The sequence below is a fragment of the Pelodiscus sinensis genome, chromosome 18 (assembly GCF_049634645.1).
Source record: "Pelodiscus sinensis isolate JC-2024 chromosome 18, ASM4963464v1, whole genome shotgun sequence".
Lineage (NCBI taxonomy): Eukaryota > Metazoa > Chordata > Testudines > Trionychidae > Pelodiscus > Pelodiscus sinensis.
Window position 1 is genome coordinate 9,474,120 of NC_134728.1, and position 22,630 is coordinate 9,496,749.

At 43.7% G+C, this 22,630-nt stretch overlaps 1 protein-coding gene across 3 annotated transcripts in view; it reads left to right on the forward strand.

Annotated features, from left to right (window-relative positions):
• TAF4 (TATA-box binding protein associated factor 4) overlaps positions 1-22,630 on the forward strand; it is a 74,650-nt gene that overhangs the window by 13,841 nt on the left and 38,179 nt on the right. For all 3 annotated transcript variants that reach the window (XM_075901105.1, XM_006126163.4, XM_025186158.2), the window contains exons 3-4: positions 20,456-20,616; positions 22,034-22,153. In XM_075901105.1, the coding sequence (XP_075757220.1) occupies positions 20,456-20,616; positions 22,034-22,153 (281 nt within the window). The remainder of the gene's footprint in view (positions 1-20,455; positions 20,617-22,033; positions 22,154-22,630) is intronic.

Here is a 22,630-nt window from a genome sequence, read left to right on the forward strand (position 1 = left end):
AAAGGTACACACAAAGTACCTGAGGGAAGAATGCTAAATATTGGAATGTATCTCCAAGTCTAATTTCAACCAGCTTGTGAGCAAGTCCAAATGTTCACTTCTGCTTTTAGCTTTTGTGTACTACACTTCAGTTTACCAGTGTTATGCCTGCTAGCTGCTAGCAGGCCATGTTTTGTGTATCTAACAAGCAAGGATAATAGCAGCTTATCATAGTACTTTTCACTTTCAAAGCATATTACAAATGTTAATCCTCTCAGAACCCATGTGTGATTGGTAAGTAAGTAGTATTAACTTGAATGCTGGGGAAACTGAGGGAGAAAAGTTGTGACTTTTCCATGGACGGGGGGTGGGGAGGGAGAGGAGAGGAGAGGGGAAGGGAGGTGTCATTTGTCAAAGCAAAAATTAAAATTTGGAAGTCCTGTCCTCGGACCCCTGGATCTGTTTCCAAAAGAGAAAATTATGGATTCCCTCTATTCAACATTTAAAAGAGTTGCAAGAAAACTGCTCAAATTACATATCAGCAAAATTTACATTCTTCTTGATTTAATTCTGTGAAGCTATCAGATATACCATATATATTGCAAGACTAAGGGAGGAAAATTATTTTTTTAAAATTTGTTAAATTGAAAAATTTACCTTATTATGACAGTCTTAAATTTTGTCCCAGAAGAACTTAAGGTTGAGAGGGCGATTTTTTTTTTTTTAAAGCAACATATGATGCAGGACAAAATATTGTTTTACACTTCTAGTAACCAGCCTTTATATGGTGTGACTGATAGTTCAAAACTAACTTGTGGAAGCATTTAGGTATCTTGAACTGTATATAATACAGTTCCATTTTAGAGTAGTTATGGAAAAACGCATATTCATGCCAGTCTTCATAACACACTAGGATTCTTTTTTTAAAAAAGCATGGTTAACTTTAATTGAAGTTTGATGTTTTGGGGATTACTTGTCCCTTTTGGTTTAAAGGCCATGCAGCTACCTATGATCAAGACAGTTGCCCAAGAGCTCTGAATATTGATTTGAGTTGTTCTCCGCACCACTGCTAGTACAGGAACTGTCCAACAGTGTTTGGTTTAATGGGTCACCATAATTTTCTATTTCCATCAATCTAAGTGGGCTACTGTTGAAAGGCACTCAAACTCTTTTTGCCTGGGAATCAAAATTTTGGATGCTGATCTCAGCTTGAGTCCACAACTTAGCTAAAATAGAATAGAATACTGTAGTTAATCTGGAAATAGAAAATGTAAATATGATCTCTTCATATTAATCAGAAAAATGTGTTGGTCAACCAACATTATGTTAAGACAAATCAATTACTGCAAAATGTCCTTGAGATTGCTATCATCCATTGAATATTTTGCCTTTTACTTGTTTCTTTTCTGCTTTTGATGGGAACAAAAAGCTGGAAATACACTAATTTTTGGCCTTGATTTAGGAAAGCAGTTGAGCATGTGTCGAAGTGTATAAATGAGCATACGTTTCTGAAATTGGGCTTTAAAGAGCTGCTTAAATGGGACTTTGTGGAGGTATCACATTTTGTTCTCATTACATAAATCGATGATAGTAATATTTTATTTCAGTAAATAAAAATTTAAAGGCATTTTCTTGGTTGCATGAGGTATAGAATTACTTTCAAATAAAGACCAAGAATGCCTTATACTACTTTAAAATACTTTAATATGAAGGGGTTGGTTTAAAATATTTTTGACCATCTTACTCACCTGTGCTCACTCAGTCATGGGTGGATGAGCTTATCTCCCTTTGCCTATGCTTGAATTTGATCAATATTGTTTGATACTGAGACAGTCAGTTACAAAGTTATTTGGCAGTCCTACTAATTAGTTATTTTGTTCTTGAAAAAATTGCTGAAAAACTATCATAGAAAGAGTTGGTTGCTTGATAAGAATATTAGCTCTGTTTTTGTATTACTGCTGACCTTGATGGAAGAAATATCCTTTCATAGAATCATAGAATAATAGGACTGGAAGGGACCTCAAGAGGTCATCGAGTCCAGCCCCCCGCCGTCAAGGCAGGACCACGCTCCGTCTACACCATCCCTGACAGATGTCTATCTAACCTGTTCTTAAATATCTCCAGAGAGGGAGATTCCACCACCTCCCTTGGCAATCTATTCCAATATTTGACCACCCTGACAGTTAGGAATTTTTTCCTAATGTCCAATCTAAAACTCCCCTGCTGCACTTTAAGCCCATTACTCCTTGTCCTGTCCTCAGAAACCAAGAGGAACAAATTTTCGCCTTCCTCCTTGTGACACCCTTTTAGATATTTGAAAACCGCTATCATGTCCCCCCTTAATCTTCTTTTTTCCAAATTAAACAAGCCCAGTTCATGAAGCCTGGCTTCATAGGTCATGTTCTCTAAACCTTTAATCATTCTTGTCGCTCTTCTCTGTACCCTTTCCAATTTCTCCACATCTTTCTTGAAATGTGGCGCCCAGAACTGGACACAGTACTCCAGCTGAGGCCTAACTAGTGCAGAGTAGAGCGGCAGAATGACTTCACGAGTTTTGCTTACAACACACCTGTTGATACAACCTAAAATCATATTTGCTTTTTTTGCAACAGCATCACACTGTTGACTCATATTCAACTTGTGGTCCACTATGACCCCTAGATCCCTTTCCGCCATGCTCCTTCCTAGACAGTCGCTTCCCATCTTGTATGTATGGAACTGATTGTTCCTTCCTAAGTGGAGCACTTTGCATTTCTCTTTATTAAACCTTATCCTGTTTACCTCTGACCATTTCTCTAACTTGCTAAGGTCATTTTGAATTATGTCCCTATCCTCCAAAGAAGTTGCAACCCCACCCAGTTTGGCAGTCTTTAAGTCAGCTGAAACACTTGACATTATCAAATAAGATTCTGTGATGTCATGGATCAACCTGTTGCCATACAGTTTCACTTGTGCAAAGTAGGGATGTAAGCGACTAGTCGGCTCTCCGATAAGCAAATGCTTATTGGATAGTTAACTAGTGACTTGACTAGTCCCCCCTTCCCCTCCTGCCTTCATCAGAGAGAAGCAGCGGGAGGGAGGCACAGGATCCAGTGCTGGGAGGAGCTGGCTTAAAAGCTGGTTCCCCCCCAGCACCATCTGCATGGGGAGAAGGGGCAGGGGTGCAGTGAGGATCTTGGACTGCTTCTGCCTTGGAAACGTAGCAGGCTCTTGCTACATTTCAAAAGCAGAAGTGCTGTGGGGAACCTGGGGTGAGCTGGGGACTGAAGCAGTCCCCCGCTGGCCCTGCACTCTTGCTTCAGTCCCCCGCTAGCCATGCTCCCTGCAGTGCTTCCTCCTTTGAAATGTAGCAGTTGCTGGCAGGGCTCTTGCTACATTTCAAAGACAGAGGCGCTCTTATCAACTTTTTGAAAAGTTGATGTAATTTGCATTGACTCTTCGATTAGTTGATTGATTTAAATTTCACATCCTTAGTGCAAAGTCGTTTATGCACTCAGGACCTGAATCAGCATTGGTAAAATGAGGATCCAGCTGAAATCTCCTCCCTCCTGAATGTTTTCCTTCCCTTCCCTAGTTTTTTTTTTTTAAGTGTGTATAATCAGATACTGAACCTTTAGAGGACGGGTTGAACCTGTCTAGTGCAGCATTCTGTGGTCCGGCAACATTCGTGGTCTAGCATGATTTTAGTTAGCTGAATGTCCACTTATCATAGGTGTGGCCAAGTTTCCCACAGTCTCATAAAGTTTGTTTACAGCAGTGGGCTGAGACAGGGATTCAGGAAGCAGGCTCTGGCTGGGTACTGTTGACCTGACATGGCATCTGGCTGGTGGAGCTAAGGCAGGCTTACTCCTGCCCTAGCCCTGCACCACTCTGGAAAGCGCTGGCATATACAACAATGGATTCATGGCGCCTTGAGCTGCCCCTCCTCTACACGCACTGATTCCCCAGCTTCTACTGGCCACAGTTCTCTGTTATTGTTCAATGGGAGCTGCAATTACCATAGAGATAATTACTCCAGCCATGACAGGTTAGGTATTTTAGAATTCACCACTCAAAGTATTAAATTTAAGCTTGAGAGAAATGAAATTATGAAATGCACAGACCAGTCAAAAACCAAAAATAACACACTTTGCAAGCAGTTAAATAAGTAACAACAACACATGTATGCGTTGTGTTGGGAGATGAGAGTGAAGGACCGTGTGCATTTGTGAGAATGACAGACACACAGGCTATGCCTACACTGTGGAGCTATTTCGGGTTTCTGAAAGTATCCTGAAATAGCTATTCCGCATCTTTTGAGCAAGCTCTTTATTTTGAAATATAACGGGCTCACTATTCCGATGTCACTGTAAACCTCATTCCATGAGGAGTAAGGGACATTTTGGGATAGCTCTCTTTCGAAATTAACTCCTAAATAAGCTACACAATTTGATTTATGTAAATTGTGTAGCTTATTTCGAGCTCTGGGTGCAGTGTAGATGCACCCAAAGTGTGAGAGTGACCAAGATTTGCATTGCCAATCTCCCTCCATCCCCTTCTCTCTGTGTGGAGATAGGCAAGGGGCGCTGATGTCAGGGTGTCCCTCCTCCCCCTACTACTTTACCCTTTCTCCCTCCCACACTCTGCACAGTAAGCAGGAGGCTCCCAGGGAGGCAACTCCAAGGCAGAGGGCAGGAGCAGCATGACAGTGGGTAGAAGGGCAGCTGAAGTGTCAGCGCTTGATAGCTTCCTGGTCAAACCAGTCAGGATCGCCTGTCAGAGGCTCCAAGATCTGCCAATAGAGCCTTATCTACTGGATGGTGACCACTGGTTTACAGCCACCGGTCTTGTCTCTGTGTGTTTTGTGCTGTTTCTTAGCGCTAACTTACCCCTAAATGTCTTCTAAGAGCCCAGTAAGTAGTGGAAGTGTTGGTAATGCTGCTAGACGATATTAACCTCCTGTCATATTGTAAGTTCTTTGCTTTGGTACCAGTCAGGTCCTGAGGGTGCTGGACTAAAGAAGTTCAACCTGTACTAATGCTTTATGTGATATGCACACTGGTTTAAATTGTTTTTTAAACCGATTGAGATCTTGACTAAATACCAAAAGTTGTACTTTATACCAGTACGGTTACTAGTACTCCCTAGTAGGGAAGTAATGGTGTAGTTGATTAACCAATAAGCAAAAGCTTATAGATTAATGCTGTAGACTACATGCATTTCCCCCTTCCCTCTTGCCAGTACATTTTTTTAGAAGGCTGGATAGCAGCCCAGCTCAGTTCTGGCTCATGCCAGGTCTTGGACCTACCCCCACACTGTGGCTCTGCATTTAAAGTGTATTAGGAGCAAGGTGGGCAGGCAGCCTGGCTTAGTTACGGCTTGTGCTGGATCTGAGAACTCAGCCCCACTCCCTGTATCAGAGGCAGCAGTGTGGTGAGACAGGCAGCTGGTCCACAAAGGGGAGCTGGTTTTTAAACTGGCTCCCCTTATGGACCAGCTCCTGCCTGGCACTCCGCACTGCTGCCTCTGATAGAGGGGCAGCATTGCAGAGTGGCAGGGGGTTCCTTGGAAGTGGGGCTGGAGCACACTGGCTGCCGGCCCCACACCTGTGGACCATAGAAAAGTCGAGTAACCAATAAGAATTCATGAGGTTAATTGACTATTCAATTAACCAATATTTCATATCTCTGCTCCCTATTGTGGGGCATGATAAATTTAATTCCTACTAAGGACACGAGACAGAACTACAGGTAGTCCCCGAGTTACGCGGATCCGACTTATGTTGGATCCGCAGTTACGAATGGGGATTTTCTCGCCCCGGAGGACTCGAGCGGCGGGACGCCTGGTCCCGCCGCCGGCCTCCTCCGGGGCGAGAAAAGCTGCTCCCCGTCTCCCTGGTCTGCTGCGGGAGCCAGCAGAGCAGGGAGACGGGGAACAAAGCGGTGGAGGACTTGGGGCCGGACCCGCGGCCGCTTCCAGACCAGGGAGACGCTGAGCAAAGCCGCACAGGACCCAGCCCGGACCCGCGGCGCTTCCAGCTGATCTGGAAGCGGCCGCGGGTCCGGCCCCGGGTCCTGCGCCACTTTGCTCAGCGTCTCCCTGGTCTGCTGAGCAAAGCCGCGCAGGACCCAGCCCGACCCGCGGCGCTTCCAGCTGATCTGGAAGCGCCGCGGTCCGGCCCGGGTCCTCCGCCGCTTTGCTCCGCGTCTCCCTGGTCTGCTGGGGGGGATGCAGCTAGTGCCCCCCCCAGCAGACCAGGGAGATGTGGAGCAAAGCCCGGGGCCTGTGGTAGAGCAGGTGGGGCGCTGCCGGTTGGTCCCGCAGCACCGCTCCTTGGCGCTACTGGACCAACCCGGCAGCACCCCAGCTGCTCAGCCCCAGGAGTCCTGATTCAGCTGCTACTGATCAGTTTCAGCAGTGGCTGAATCAGGACGCCTGGGGCAGAGCAGCTGGGGTGCTGCTGGGTTGGTCCAGTAGCGCCGAGGAGCGGCCGCGCTACTGGACCAACCCAGCAGCACCCGAGCTGCTCTACCCCAGGCGTCCCCAAGTCAGCCACTGCTGAAACTGACCAGCGGCTGACTACAGGAAGCCCGAGGCAGAGTTGCTCTGCCCCAGGCTTTCTGGAATCAGCTGCTGATCAGTTTCAGCAGCAGCTGACTTGGGGACGCCTGGGGTTCTTAAGTTGAATCTGTATGTTAGTCAGAACTGGTGTCCAGTTCCAGCGGCTGAATCTGGATGCCAGTTCCGACTTACATACAGATTCAACTTAAGAACAAACCTACAGTCCCTATCTTGTACGTAACCTGGGGACTGCCTGTATTGTAATATATTTTGTATGGTATAGCTACATCCACAGTAGTGATTGTACCAAAATAATTATTATTGTTTCCAAACCGTACACTTAATCATGCTCTTTGTATGAGTATGAAAACTGTGCAAACCAGGATTTAGCAAAATTAGCACAAAATGCAATGTGAACATGCATATTCTGGTTAAGGCTTAAATTGTTCTGAAATAAGTTTAATTTGAGTTATTAACATTCAAATTTAAAGGGTTTTTCCTTTTTTATTAATAATTTATTGCTTTTTGATCATCTTGGGCAAACGATTTTTTGTTTTGCTTTCTGATAAGCTGGCACTAGTATAGTGCTGCAAAGGGCTAACGCTGCAGGGAAGTGTTTAAAGTTCTTCTGGACAAAGACGGTCTTTGCTCTTTGTGCAGACCCTAGCACAGTGAGACTTGGATCCTGATTTGGGCCTTCATGTAGTTCTGAACTACAAATAAATCCAAGCAAATAACCAGATGTGGAAAATTGTCTGTAATATTGACCTTTTTTTCAAATAAAAAGAAACAAATGTACATTTTGAACCTCATCTACATGGCAGTCTCCATTTAACTTTGCAGGGTTGGGTCTTCACAAAATATTTGAGAAACATTTTCCAGCAATACATTGTACCTAATGGAAAACAAGCTTTCTTGAATTTGTACTATGTAAGAAGTTTTTGTCATTTTAAAACCGTCATGCTTTCCATAGAGTTCTTATGGATCCACATACAGTACATTCTTCTAGTAAGTGCTGTCTATATAACATTTAAATATTATTGAACTAATACATTCCCTTGTGAGTTGCTGAATATTTAACCCATAGCATCTGTTTATTGTATAGAATGAAAGGTGTGCTAGGTACTTTAAAGACAGCTCAAAAGTATTATCCTTCTCCCACGGGGCTATGTTTCCTAAATGGTAGGACCTGATCTACCAGCAAGTCACAGAAAGATTCTAGGTGCGTTGCCATGTGCAAGGCTGGGTTACCCTATCACTGGGCCTTGGGGAAACATATACTTCTCCGGACTTGGTGCAGAGGTGAGTCCCAGAAAGGAGATGGAAGGGGAGGTCAGAGAACAAACTCACCCCACATGTGGCTGGGCCCAGCTGTCCACTTGCAGTATTGAGTCCTGTGGCAGAGACTTGCAGCACCGGTCAGTTTTAGCCTTGCTGTCCCTTCATCAGATAAAGGGGAGGCTGGGCCAAGCCTGAGTGGTAGTGTGACCTCATATGCCCAGTTATCACATCGAAGTGGCAAACCAGAGCCAGTCCCATGGGACAGAAGCCAACAATGTGGGGTGGACTACCTTTCTGCCCGTGTCCCTCCGTGGAAGTATTTCTTTTATGCTGTGCAGGGTCTAGGGTTGTTGTTCCTGGGATGAAAGGTGCTCATATGTAATGGTGGGTTGCAAAAAACAAAAAAAAAGAAGAAAATGCAGTTGGTGAGTCACCTTAGTAAAGTGTTTGGGAATCACACGAATAGGGCATGCTACATAAATATCTATGTAGAAAGAAAGGCAAGGTGATGGAGCAGCAATGTATAACTTTTGAAAAGTAACTATTAATAACCAAGTGTATATATTTCTCTGAAGGAAATCTAAGACCTGTAAATGTTTAGAAGAATTGTATTTTCAGGGAAGACTAGAAAGAAATGAGGGTGGGATGTGATACACCTGGTCAGGGAGAGTGTTTTAGCCTAGCCATAAGGAGCATCATAGAAGAAATTGTAGTAACAAAAGCGAGAGTAAAATATAAAGAGGGTGATTAGTAGAGTGTTATAGGGGGAGGGGAAACGACAAAGTGATTAGAGATGAAGCCAGAGGAAGGAGATAATTTGTGCAGCATATCATAGAAAAGTACAAGGAGCTCAAATTGGGTGCAGTGGTGGTTACTTTCTAATAAAGATATACATTGACACATGCAGAGGTACTAGCACAGAAAACCAAAAGGGCTCCTTTCCATGCCATTTGTATATTTCAAGTATTTTGTCTTGTCCCTCTGTTCCTAGTATACCAGCTACTTCTCTTTGCCCATAGTCACTTTTAAACAAGAGAAAGTGGTAATAGTCATTACCCAACATTGTTCCCTTGTTAAATATAGCTTCAAACCATTTTTAAGCTTTCTTCACTGAAGATTTGTTAGAACTAGAAGCATATTTATAGATGTGTAGAGAAAATTTTACTCTTTGGTGTAGAGATTTTATTTTTATTTTGCTGTTTTAATTCTATTTGAAAGAGAGATGGTTCTGAGTAATGCTGCTCTTACGCCAAATACCTGTAGCATCATGTCTGTGTTACAGCTGAACTTTGCTTCTAATCGGCAGAGGTCCTGTCAGTCTCTCTTGTATCTGAACATCTAGGAGCCAGATATTGCTGTACAAAATATGAAATTCTGTGCCTACCTAGGGAACTTCGGGGTTGTTGGGGGGCGGGGGAGAGGAGGGCTGAGAGGAATATCCTACTGATGCACCACTGGTTCAGCTATATAGTTAAATGGTATGCTAGTAAAAGTGCCACAAGTCACAGGAATCTTGTCTGTGTTACGCCTTCTGCCATTGCTGCAGATTTAGTAGCACTGGCAGAAATTTTTCCTAAAAATCTAATGAAGCAATGGCCTTAACATGGAATGAAATCTAGCTGGTTTTCAAAATCAGATACAATTTAATATATTAAAAAATTGGAGGTCCATTTATGGGTTTAGTTCTTCCTTCCTCACAAAAAATTAGATTCATATACCACTGAACCATATTCCCTCATGCAATTCTTTTGAAATTAGTGGAGTTACACTAGGGATAAATTTAATCTGCTTTGTTTATTGATATCAAAATTATTGAAGTAAAAATTGGTTTACCTCTTGATATAAATTTGCCTTCTAAGTTCTTTCCTCCTTCGACTTTGTTAACATACAACTGGGCTTTGTTAAGCATGAATGTGTTACAGAAAAACCTACTCTGAATTTCAGACTAAAACCAAACATGCATCAGTTTTTTTTTTTTTATAGCTTGACAGAAAGGTATGTGGTGGTTTGGCTCTTCACATACAGATGTGGAAGCATATTAACACCTTTCCAGGTAACATAGCTTTCTAAAGAGGTGTTAACATAGTTTCAATTCTGACTGTATTTAGGGAATTTTTTATTTCATTATTTAGTTTTCTGAAGCTACCAACACTGCTCCCACATTAGAAAGAAAGACTTTTCCAATGAGTCCACCATCAAGTGTTGTCATCATCATTTGGTACTTTAATATTGTCATTTGCTTTAACTGATAATTAAAATATTTTCATAAGTGGTACATACTCAATTAACCTATTGAAGTGGTAAGCAATATAGTAATGTAAGCTCTATGGATGCAATGAAGTTCTTATGTAGGGGTTAGTGAGAAAAAGCTTTTGACATGAAATTAGACTACTTTTACAGATTGAGCAATTAGTAAAAAGAAACTTATTAAAATTACTTTTGCTTTATACCAACTTGCCTGTAACTAGAGAAAAATTTGACCGTGAATTAATATAGTTGGGGCCCTAGGTAATTTGTAGTTCCATGGCCACAGAATTATCACAGAAGTTATCCTAATGCCACAGAATTGTGTTCTAGAATCTCAGCTTTCATTTTTAAAGAGTTGTGTTTATAGCTTTCGCAGTTGTGAAACCTAAATGGTGCAGACCGGTGTGGCCGTATCTTCCACAGCACCTGAAGCAGTAGTTTGGAGGGATGTGAATTGCCCCTTGATTTCAGTCAGTCAGCTTCTAGTTTGCCATGGATTTTACCATTTTGCTGTAACTGGACACCTGACACACTGTCTTTGTATATCTTTTTCTGTGCCACTACCCTTCTGGCACCAGCTTGCGGCTTCCTTTTGCATTGAAGTTAGGTTCTAGTGCATGCATTGTTCTATGCTATCAGGCAGAAAGGGATTGAGATATACTGGGTTGGTTACATGGAAAATAGCTCTTATTAGTTAAAGCTCATGGAGCTGGAGAGATGAGCTGCAGAAGTCAGCTATGAGTTCCCTTATTCCCTGGCACAGTCTGGAGACCAGGAGTGAGCCGGACTGTTCAGAGGGCATAATGGAAAACACATTCTTAGAAATCACTATTGAAAATATTTTTTTATAACAGTGAATATTTTTTTTCAGTTGTGAGCCACAGTTGTATACGTTTGCACGTGTTAGCAGTATTTTGAGCAGTACACTAGACTAATACTGTGGCAGAATATAGGGGTTGTTACAAAATTTGGTCCATCTTACCATAAATGTAGGGTCTCGACTTGCGTAGTATTTTCATGTTCTTCCCAAAATATTTTAACATGCCCACAATAGTTCAGTTGCCATTTTATGGCAACTGTGATTGCTGATTAGGGCCTTGAAGGGTCCTCAACAGCCTCTCATTAATCTGCTAAGCTAGAAAATTCACATTCTTAGAGAGCAAGGCCTTATTTATCCAAGCAGTTCAAGAGGAAGTTCAACCACAAAACTGACTGGCTAAGCAAAAGACACTTTCAACAGGAGATAGGGAACTTGTTCTTTCATGTATCAAAGGTGTATGATTCTTTCCACAGTGCTTCACAGGGTAGCAAAGTCCATATCTGTGGCTTGAGGTTATTGTAGAGCAGGGCCAAGTAAAATATGGCCCAAGGATACTGGCCCACCAAGTCACTGGCTTTGGCCTGCAGATGCAACAGGAACTTCAGCCTCAGCCAGGCTCCCTGCCTGCTCCATCCCCAGCCAATGGGAACTGCCTACTTCCCTCATCCTCTCTTTGCCCTTGTGTGTCTGAATGGCTGCAAGCCTATGCAGTTGGCTGCTCTGAGTGGCCTGCCAGAGCTTGGAAAGCAGGGAGCCTGGCTGCAGAACCTGCTGGGCTGTTGGCTGGGAGTCACCCTGGTATGCATTTCCTAGCCAGTCCCTGCCTCTGATAGCTCAGCCCCTCTGTCCCCTCTCCTGCACCCATACCCCTTCCCAGACTCTGCATCCCAATCCTCTGCACTAGGTCACAACCCAAACCTCTGAACCTCAGTCCCCTGACCAATGTCACAACCCCCTTCTGCCTATGGACTTCAAACTTGGATTTAGCCCATCTGATTTATAATACTATTATAATGATTTAGAGTATCTTGTTGAAAATAGTCCCAAGCACTTTATAAACTGTAGGCTCTGTTGTCCCTTCTTGGAGAACCCCAAATGCCTATTGATCTTAATGTGCGGTAGGAATGTAAAAGAGTAGTTGAGTAGTCGACTATCTGATAAGCCTAGGCTTATTGGGTAGTCAGGTCAACTAATCGCATTTCCCTCTCCCTCTCTATCCGTGTCAGCAAGGTGGGGGGAAGCAGGAGCCAGTGTTGGGGGAAGTCGTCTTAAAAGCCAGTTCCCCCCAGCACTGTCTCTGTGGTATGTGTAAGGGGGCAGGGAGGCAGAGGTGCAGCAGCGCTCTTGCTACATTTAAAAGGCAGAGTCACAGCAGGGTTAGCTCCCAGGAACGATGTGAGCTGGGACTGCTTAATCCCGGCTCACGCCACCCCCGGAAGCTACCCCCACTGCGGCTCTGCTGTTTAGATGTAGTAGGATCCATGCTGCTATGCACCCAGCTTCTACTGCATTTAAACTGCAGAGCCGCAGTGAGGGTAGTGAATGCCCCCCCATCAACTAATCGATGGCAATTCCATCGACTACTTGATTAGCTGATTAATTGCAATCTAACATCCAAATGTACGGGGGTTCTCTTTCTTTGGAAACACACTGCTTTAACAGGCTTGAACTGTTGAGTTCCAACTGTTGGGAGCAGAGCAGAAGGTTAGCCTTGCACCTTTTTTACAGTACTCTCTGGTGGTACACTTATTGATCTTAAGTCACATCTCCAGTCTTCTGCCTCCATGCTCTGAAGCAGAGGTTCCTCTGAACGTCCCTCAGTCTTCTTCCTTTGAGGCATACTTTCATTTTTCTCTACTAGCTTGGTTTGCTTCTAACAGGAGAACAGTCTTTCCATATGCACCTAGGACAGGATTTGGGATTAGGCCCCGGTCAACACTGGCATTGGGTAAATTGTTCTAACAGCAAATTCAAAGGGCGCAGTATGTTCAGTTTAGCTTTTCATACAGTATATGGGGAACTGCTTTCAGCAAGTATTTGGCTTTTTGATGGATGTTGAGTCAAAGTTGTGAATGGGAGAGAGCTCAGAGGGGAAGCAAGATGCCAACAAACATCATGGCCACCCACTCAGGCTGGTCAGTCATCTGATAAATAAATGAGGGTTCTGCAGGACAATCTGGATTGCCACAATAACAGATCCCTACTGCCCTGCATCTGTTTCTCTGGGAAGCTCTCTAGTGACTTTGTCCTTTTTCTGATTCACTACATTAAATTTCATCCATTGTGCAATTCTTTTCTACAGTAGGACTTGACAGCACTACGTAAGAGAACACAGTGAAACACCTTGGTTTTGCAAGTGCAAATTGGATACTATTTCATTATTGTCTTAAGTTAATTCAGTCATTCTTCGGTCTTCTATTTCTCAATGCACTCCCTGCCCCCTCATCCCCCCAAAAAAGTTATTTTTAATTTCTCTGGCCTTTCTCTGTTAATGTATTCATTTAGGGATCTCTGTTCTTGAACATTGTAGTTTGATGATGATTTTGTGTTCGGTTTCATTCAGAATTTTGTTATTCTCCACCTCTGCTTTGCTCTGACATGCATGTAGCTGTTAGCCCTTTATTATAAATGCTTATGAATAGGGCCAATAGCTGCACAGAAGTAAGAGTAGCAAGACTATGACCCCTGCCACAACTCTTTTTTTTTTGGTTTAAAGTCAGGACTCCTATAATTACAACACTGTGAAATTTCCAATTTAAATAGCTGAAATCATTACATTTATGATTTTAAAAATCATATGACTGTGAAATTGACCAAAATAGGCCACGACTTTAGTAGGGCTCTACTGTAAAAAAAACAAAACCAAAACCAAAAAAACCACGCTATTTTAAAAGACCTGGTTTGCACATTAACCTTTTTGGTCAAGCAGTTTTATCAAGGTGTGAAAAATGATGTGCCCTGGGCGCTTTGTAGCTAGGTTAACTTGCCCCTGGACTTTCATCAATACCACTCCATTCATCTGCAGAAGTGGGTTGTGCCCATGAAAGCTCATGATACGATTTACATTTTTTGTTAGTCTCTAAGGTGCTGCAGGACCATTGTTTAAGTTTTAACTGCAAGTGTAGATGTCATTCTTTTGTTGACAGTTACCTCCTGCTGGAGCTATGGACTAACTACATTGATGGAAAAACCCTTCTATTGGTGTTGATTGGAAGCAAATACACTATGGCATTATAGTGGCACAGCTTCAGTGTTGTAGAGCTGTAGTGTAGCCATTCCCTTAATTTAGACATTTTTTACACTAGACCAGAAAAAGTCCCGTTCTCTCCCTCCCCCCCCCGCTCACCCTATTACGCTTGCTCTGTTGAAGCATCTTAACTGAAAACCCTACCCTATGCTTATGTAGGCACAGTTTTACACTTTTAGCTTGATTTTTATCAGGTTATAGTAACTAGAGCTGTTTTGACGAGTTAAGCTAGTTTAACTCATTTGGTGTGTGTGTGTGTGGGGGGGAAAACCCACGCTTTTTTTTTCCCCCTAGTCTAGACTCCATATCAACATTAGGTATGAGTACTGATTAACTTTATGTGGTGGCTAAGGTTTCCACACTAAATGTTCGGTTTTTTTTTTGAGGGGGGGGGGAGTCAATTACTTTGAATAATTTTGTACATCTTCAAAAATTATCAAAATACCAATGAGTAATTTTTAATTTAGAGCTATTTCAGGCACTTCAGTTATAGTGTAGGATTGTAGCAAGGTTACAACCAGATTAATTTTATAATATTTTTCTTAGTCTTATGTTGACACTGTCTGTTGCTGTAATTTGGTAATATTAACATTATTATTTTTATTTTATAATAGGTGAACAGGACAGTTTATAATCCTGTAATAACCCAGATACAAGGAGGCTTAACTTGTATCAGTACCACAGAATGTAGTTCTCTGGTGAACTATCTGCCAATTATATCAACACATTAACTCTTGACTAATAAGGCTATGAAACATACAAAATTATATAGCAATAATTTATATTCTTACTTTAGAATTTAAAGTCTTGTTTCAGTTAAGGATCTAAGCTTTCAACAGCCAGGTAGGATGGGATGTAATAGACGAGGTAGTGCTTCTCCATTGTCCAAGTTCAAGGTTTTAACCGCAAAATGTGAGTTTCTATTCTCTTATATAGTTTGTGTCAAAAGTTTATTTTTTGCTTCCATGATGCCAGATATCAAATTTTCTTGGTATGCGTTCTATTGCCTGTTTGCAGTGTGTTTCACAACTGTCAGTTTTAGGCAGTTAGTACAGTTATTCTGTATAATGCATAAACACGTTCCAATTCTGCTTGTTGCTAGTTCTCAGAACAATGAATTGCACTTAATGGGCTTGATCTTCAGGTGGACCATAACCCTATTTGCTGGCTTTCTCTCCCTTCCTTCTTTCACCCTCTTCTTGCTTTGGGAGTGTGAAACAGAGGAGCTCTAAGGCTGTTTATGTTGACAGTAATAGTGTCCTGTGTACAGTTGAACCAGTTGAGGACCATAAAAGTACAGCATGCTCAAGCCATGCAATGAGCATGGCCTCTATTCCAAGGTGGGGCCTGGAACAAGTGGCAATGGAGCTGGCTGTATTGGTTTTCTACTATAGAGAGTCTCCCATCTGCCCCGTGGGGACTGTTTATAACCCCCCTTTGCACTAGTGGAACAGTGCCAAGAGGATCTAATATAGGACAGAATCCCTCTCAGTCTCTTTCGCTCTTTCTTTAGGGTGTTTTTTGGATGAGGCAAAAAACCTTGGGTTGTGAATTTTAGAACCAAGTCTGTCACATGCAAGGTAATGGCCTTTGTCACTGAAAAGGTTTATAGTTTCACCTAGCTTTATCAGTTGGTAAAAAATGAAATATAATTTGTCACAAGGCACTGCATTTGTCTTGAACATGGCACTTGGTGTGTGTGTTATAAAGTACAGCAGGAGTTTGATTATTTTCAGTTCTAATCTTATTAAACTATATTGATTCAGTGTTTCTTTCCAGATCTGATTAGTGTACGATATGACAAAGCAATGAGTGAAATGGATTTGCTGCCTGATGTATCACATTTACACAGTAGAATCAAATGTAAAGTTCAGTTTGTATAGTGATATATATTTGTATTATATCATTTTCTACTTCTTCAGAAACATTCCGAATTGTCCATTTTTTTTGCAGTCATCAGTAGAGTATAAGGGTGATTGAGAGGAAAATTAACTGCTGTCAGAATCTCCACCGAAAAGTGAATGGAGAATTTAACCTGGTTGAGTTTTCCGAATTTTTTGTACTGAAGTAACATTACTTTATAAAATATTACTTGCATGAAACTTAAACAGTTATTTACCATGTTTCTAAGCTCCTCAAACAGGATAAAACATAAGTTATGACAGGAGTGAAAAGTTTTATGTTGCTTTTAATTGATTAGCTAGAAAATATTTTTCTTTGAAATCTGATATAGAAACTGAATTCAATTAATGCCATGATTTGCAAGATTATAACTGGGGGGGGGGGGAAAAAGCAATTTTTCATCAGAAAAAATAAACTTATATTCATGCTTAGTAATATAACTCATTGTGTGCAGTAGTCATAACTGGACACTAGTTGAACGATGTTATTTATATTAGTCCCTTGTTGATGTAACCTATCTTAAATTCTCTCTCTACTGATTTGCTTTTGTAAAGAAAGGTAACTTCATAAATACTGGAGATCAGCGTTTTTTACATTGCAATGTGAGGATATACAGGGGAAAGTCAATTTAAGTGTAATCGTTTTATCTTTGAAGTCATCTAGTGGAGAAATTAAATGTGTAGCTTGAGAACACTAGCTTTGAAAACATGCATGAAAATGGTGTTAAGTCTTTGTTCATAAACAGATGCATTGAATTGTTTAAAAAAAGCAATCTAGAACCTGACAGTTTCACAATTTTATCTTCTAGAAGTGCCTTACAACAGACCGTCCACTGTAGTTGGAGATCTAGAATGCTCTAACTTTACCTGCTGATTTTCATGTAAAACTGAATCTACACTACAAAACGAATTCAACTTAAATTATATTAGTGTACCACCACTGTGGTAATTAAAGGGGCAGCTGTGTTAGTTGATATGTGCAAACACAGCAAGGAGTCTTGTGGCACCTTAACAGATTTATTTGGACACAAACCCTCTTCATCATCAAGTATCTGACAAAGTGAGTTTTTGCTCATGAAAGCATATGCCCAGATAAATCACTAGTCTTTAAGGCAGGATTTGGGACCCTTTGAGTCAGGGGCCACTGACCACAGGAAAAAAATCAGTTGGGGGCTGCACACAAGTGAGAAACAAAAAGGGGAAAAAAACAACCACCCTCACTGATGTGGCCCCGAACTGAGGAGAAAGACACTCCCCACATTTTCCTCACACATCAGAGCCTGGGAGAGCGCTAGGCTAGTAGATTTTGCGTGCTCCAGCCCCACAGGGGAGGTGGCCAGGAGGGCTGGAGCGCTAGAGCAGGCTTCCTAATGCTAGGGGGGAGTCCCAGTCCTTGAGGACCAGATCCATGGGTTGGATGCAGCCCCCGGGCCTTAGGTTCCCCACCCGTGCTTTAAGGTGCCACAGAACTCCTAGTTGTTTTTGAAGTAATTAAATTGGCTTTGCATGTCAATGCTACACTCCTATTGACACTAGGATGGCTTACATTGATTTCACTGTCGATATGAGGTGCTGACAGCTGGAGCCCTGCCATTGTGAATGGCAGCAACATGTGATGTAAGCAATGCAGTGTGACGTTGCATTGATCTAACTATAGCATATTTACTATGCCTTTTTTCAGTTATGTTAGGGAATTAAATTTTAGAGAAGCTGCTTAACTAGATTGACATAAGCTGCCTCATGTCAACTTAACTTTGTGGTGTGGACTCTATTTTTGTGTGTGCAAAAGTAGGTGTAGTTTTTCACTTACTCCAAAACTTTTAGAACTGTTAACTCTTTTTGCCACTATTTTTGTATCCACAGCTTTGATTCCTTGGGCATTTTCAGAGGTGCTGAGGACTAGGGATGTTAAAGATTGGTTAATTAAATACAGGCAGTCCCCGGGTTACGTACAAGATAGGGACTATAGGTTTGTTCTTAAGTTGAAAATGTATGTAAGTTGGAACTGGCGTCAGTCGCTGCTGAAACTGATCAGTTTCAACCGCGGCTGAATCTGGACGCCAGTTCTGACTTACATACAGATTCAACTTAAGAAACCCAGGTGTCCCCAAGTCAGCTGCTGCTGAAACTGATCAGCGGCTGATTCCAGGAAGCCTGGGGCAGAGCAACTCTGCCTCGGGCTTCCTGTAGTCAGCCGCTGGTCAGTTTCAGCAGCGGCTGACTTGGGGACGCCTGGGGCAGAGCAGCTGGGGTGCTGCTGGGTTGCTCCAGTAGCGCGGCTCCTCGGCGCTACTGGAGCAACCCAGCAGCACCCTAGCTGCTCTGCCTCAGGCGTCCTGATTCAGCCGCTGCTGAAACTGACCAGCAGCGGCTGAATCAGGACTCCTGGGGCAGAGCAGCTGGGGTGCTGCCGGGTTGGTCCGGAGCAGTGCTGCGGGACCAACCCGGCAGCCCCCAGCTGCTCTACCCTAGGGGTAGGCAAGAAAAGTCCGGTCTGCTGGGGGCGGGGGGCACTAGCTGCACCCCCCCCCAAGCAGACCAGGGAGACGGGGGTGGGGACGCCCAAGTCCTCCACGGCTTTGCTCCATCTCCCTGGTCTGCTGACCTGGGAGACACGGAGCAAAGCCGCAGAGCACGCGGGCAGCGGGAGAGTCCAGGCGCGCTGCGCTGTCCCACTGCTGGCGTGCTCCGAGGCTTTGCTCCCCATCTCCCTGGTCTGCAGGGAGACAGGGAGCAAAGCCTTGGAGCACGCCTGCAGCGGGACAGCCCAGGCGCCGGCTTCCCCCGCGGCTTTGCAAAGCCGCGGAGGGGTTGGGGCTGCAGGGCCAGCCCCTCCGCGGCTTTGCAAATCTGCGGAGGGGCTGGCCCTGCAGCCCCAGCCCCTCCACGGCTTTGCAAAGCCGCCGGGGGAAGCCGGCGGTGGGACAGCCCAGGCACGCCCAGCTGCCCGAGCCCCTCCGCGGCTTTGCTCCGCGACTTCCTGGTCTGCAGACCAGGGAGACGCGGAGCAGCTTTTCTCGCCCCGGAGTACATGGGTGGTGGGACTGCGAGGTCCCGCAGTCCGTGTCCTCCGGGGCGAGAAAAGCTGCGTTCGTAAAGCTGTGGTCGGGGACTGCCTGTAGTTTAGTAACCTCATGAATTCTTATCGGTTAGTCAGATATTCTTTAGTCCCCAAGGGCAGGACTGGCAGCCAGTGCACTCTGGCCTCACTCCCAAGGAACCCCCTGCCACTCCATACTGCTGCCTCTGATACCAGGCGGGAGCTGGTCCATGAGGAGAGCCAGTTTAAAAACCATCGCCCCTTGTGGACTGGCTGCCTGTCAAAGGCAGCAGCACAGGGTAATAGAGGCAGCAGCACGGGATGGCAGCAGCCCCTGTCTGGTTGGGGGTTGAGCTCCCGGACCCAGTATAAGCTAGAACTGAGCTGGGCTGCCTGGCTGCCCATCTCCTAATACACTTTAAGTGCAGAGCCACAGTGGGGATAGGTCCCAGACTCCCGCGTGAGTCAGGACTGAGCCATGCTGCTGGCCAGCCTGCTAAAGACGTACTTGGGAAAGGGGGGGAAATGCATGTAGTTTATAGCATTAACCTATAAGCTTTTGCTTATTGGTTAATCGACTACACTAGTACATCCTTACTGAGGACTGACTGCTGACATTGGCCAGACAGCAGCACACAAAATTAATAAGCAGTTGGGAAATACTTTGGTTAGATGTACCAGGCCCTGGTTACAAAAACAAACATAGCTGCTACTATCTGCAAATCTAACCGTATATATGTAACCTTATGTCTGATTCTCCACAGCTACCCAGTTGGGTCAACTGTTTGGTTATGTGACTGAACAGGGAATGACTGCCTCATTGCTCTCTCTATTTTATTTATCTTTTGGGGCGTAATGTAGCACAGTACCATCTGTCTCAGAAGCACTTGAGAGAGATTATGATATTATAACCACTTTCATTGCTAAATTTGTTATGGAAAATTAATTTAGAAGTTGGAGAAATGTGTTACTGTTAACTTTTTTTTTCTAGCGAGGCTAATGGTAATATTGTATAATGGCAGGATTTTCTTTCAGTTGAAGCACTTTTTATGAAGTGCATACCTTAGAAAAGAATAAGATGTTTTTAGGGGTACTGGTTTTAATCTCTTAGTCATATGGAATGTTGTTGTATATTATGTGTGTGTAATATTGTACATAACTTGACAGAGTTACAGAAAAGTTCTTTTAGTTGTAGTTTTTATGATTGGATATTTATCTCTCTCTAAGATTTTTGTAGACTAGGTGTGTCAGAATGTAGGCTACTTGTAGTTGAATGTATATTCTCGTGTACATGCTAATTTCAAATTTTGTTGGGCTTTAAGAATTTTGGAGTCACTTAGTTTTTGTGATGTGGCTATTTGCACGTGCAGAACATTTCTTGACCTTTCTTTTTTTCACAGGCATGGTCTTGGTACGTAGCGAAAATGGACAGTTACTGATGATCCCTCAACAAGCCTTGGCACAAATGCAGGCACATGCCCAGTCCCAGCCTCAAAATACCATGACTCCTCGTCCTGCAACACCTACCAGTGCCCCCCCAGTACAGATATCAACAGTGCCGGTGAGTTGATGATAATTTTCCTACACATATAAACTAATAAATTATTTTCCTTAAATATTTGTCTCTGCATTTAGTCACTAGGAAAATGAGGGACTACAGGCAGTCCCCGACTTAGGCGGATCCGACTTATGTCGGATCCGCACTTACGAACGGGGCTTTCTCGCCCCGGAGCTCACAGGCAGCGGTCAGCCACCTCGACCTCCGGGGCGAGAAAAGCTGCTCCTGGTGCCCCTGGTCTGCTGGGGACCGTCTCCAGCAAACCAGGGGCACCGGGAGCAAAGCGGTCCCGCGCCAGAGCAAAGCCTCAGAGGCGAGGCACCCCCCCCACTGCCGCTTTGCTCCCTGTGTCCCTGGTCTGCTGGGTGGGGTGCAGCTAGTGTGCCCCCCCCAGCAGACCAGGCTTTTGTTGTGGACCCTGGGGCAGAGCAGCTGGGGCGCTGCTGGTTGGTCCTGCAGCGCCGCACTGGGCACTACTGGACCAACCCGGCAGCACCCCAGCTGCTCTGCCCCAGGCGTCCTGATTCAGCCGCTGCTGGTCAGTTTCAGCAGCGGCTGAATCAGGACTCCTGGGGCAGAGCAGCTGGGGTGCTGCTGGGTTGGTCCAGTAGCGCCGAGGAGTGGTGCTACTGGAGCAACCCAGCAGCACCCCAGCTACTCTGCCCCAGACGTCCCCAAGTCAGCCGTTGCTGAAACTGACCAGCACTGACTACAGGAAGCCCAAGGCACAGTTGCTCTGCCCCGGGCTTCCTGGAATCAGCTGCTGATCAGTTTCAGCAGCAGCTGACTTCTGGTTCTTAAGTTGAATCTGTATGTAAGTCGGAACTGGCGGTCAGTTTCAGCAGCGGCTGAATCTGGACGCCAGTTCCGACTTACATACAGATTCAACTTAAGAACAAACCTACAGTCCCTATCTTGTACGTAACCCGGGGACTGCCTGTACTAATCCTGGGTTTTGGCAGTAATAGGTCAAGGCAGTACTGTTATAAGCATCACCGTACGGCACTAGCACAGTGCATCCCATTTGTGTTTGATTGTTTTTCACTGAAACTGATGTTCACTTCAGTTGAATGGCAGTAAACTTAAAACTGATCAAGAGAGAGACTTTTAGACTATGAGGCTCATTGCCATAATAAATCAACTTAGTATGATTTTGTGAATTTAAGAACCAAGAACTTAGTATGATTTTGTTTGTTGCTGAAAAGGGTTAGATATTACTGTGTATGTGACCATCATGGTTGTGTTAAATAGGGTGTAAAAATCCTACAGGCAGATTGTTCTAAAATAGTCCTTGCACTTTCTTCTGAAATATCTTCTACTGGCTGCTGTCAGAGGTAAGTTACTGGACTAGATGAACCATTCCTTTGATCTTTTATTGCACTTACGTTCAAACTTGAACATAATTCGGATTCTTTTGCAGGCTCCTGGAACACCTATAATTGCACGGCAGGTGACACCAACTACTATAATCAAGCAGGTGTCTCAGGCTCAGACAACTGTACAGCCTACGACAACATTACAGCGTCCTCCTGTAGTGCAGGTGAATTTGTAGAAACATAGATATGAACAATGAAAATATGAATTGTTAAAATAACTTGGAGTAAAATACTGTTTGGGAATATCATCTCTGGGTGAGCTCTGAGTACACAGAACATTTCTCCATTCCCTAAAATGTCTGGTAGTTTATGATTATCTCAGATTTTGGACATTCCTTTCAAAGTCAGCTTTGTTTTTGAAAAGCCTGTGTTTGTTTAAAGAACCCCTTATGTCTCCCCCCAAAGGAACAGACACAAATTTCCCTTTTGATTTGAAACGCTCTTCAATGCTATAGGACTATAGTTCCATTATTGTCTTCGTTTTAAGCTTTTTAAAGGGTCCTCATTATGAACTTCCTCCTACCCTATAATTCCTCTTAAAGCAATGGTATGGAAAGATTAATCTCCCTCCTCCAGGTCTTCTGCTTTGCTTTGTATATCCACAAGAATTCAGCGTACTCAAGGATGTATTATGGACATGG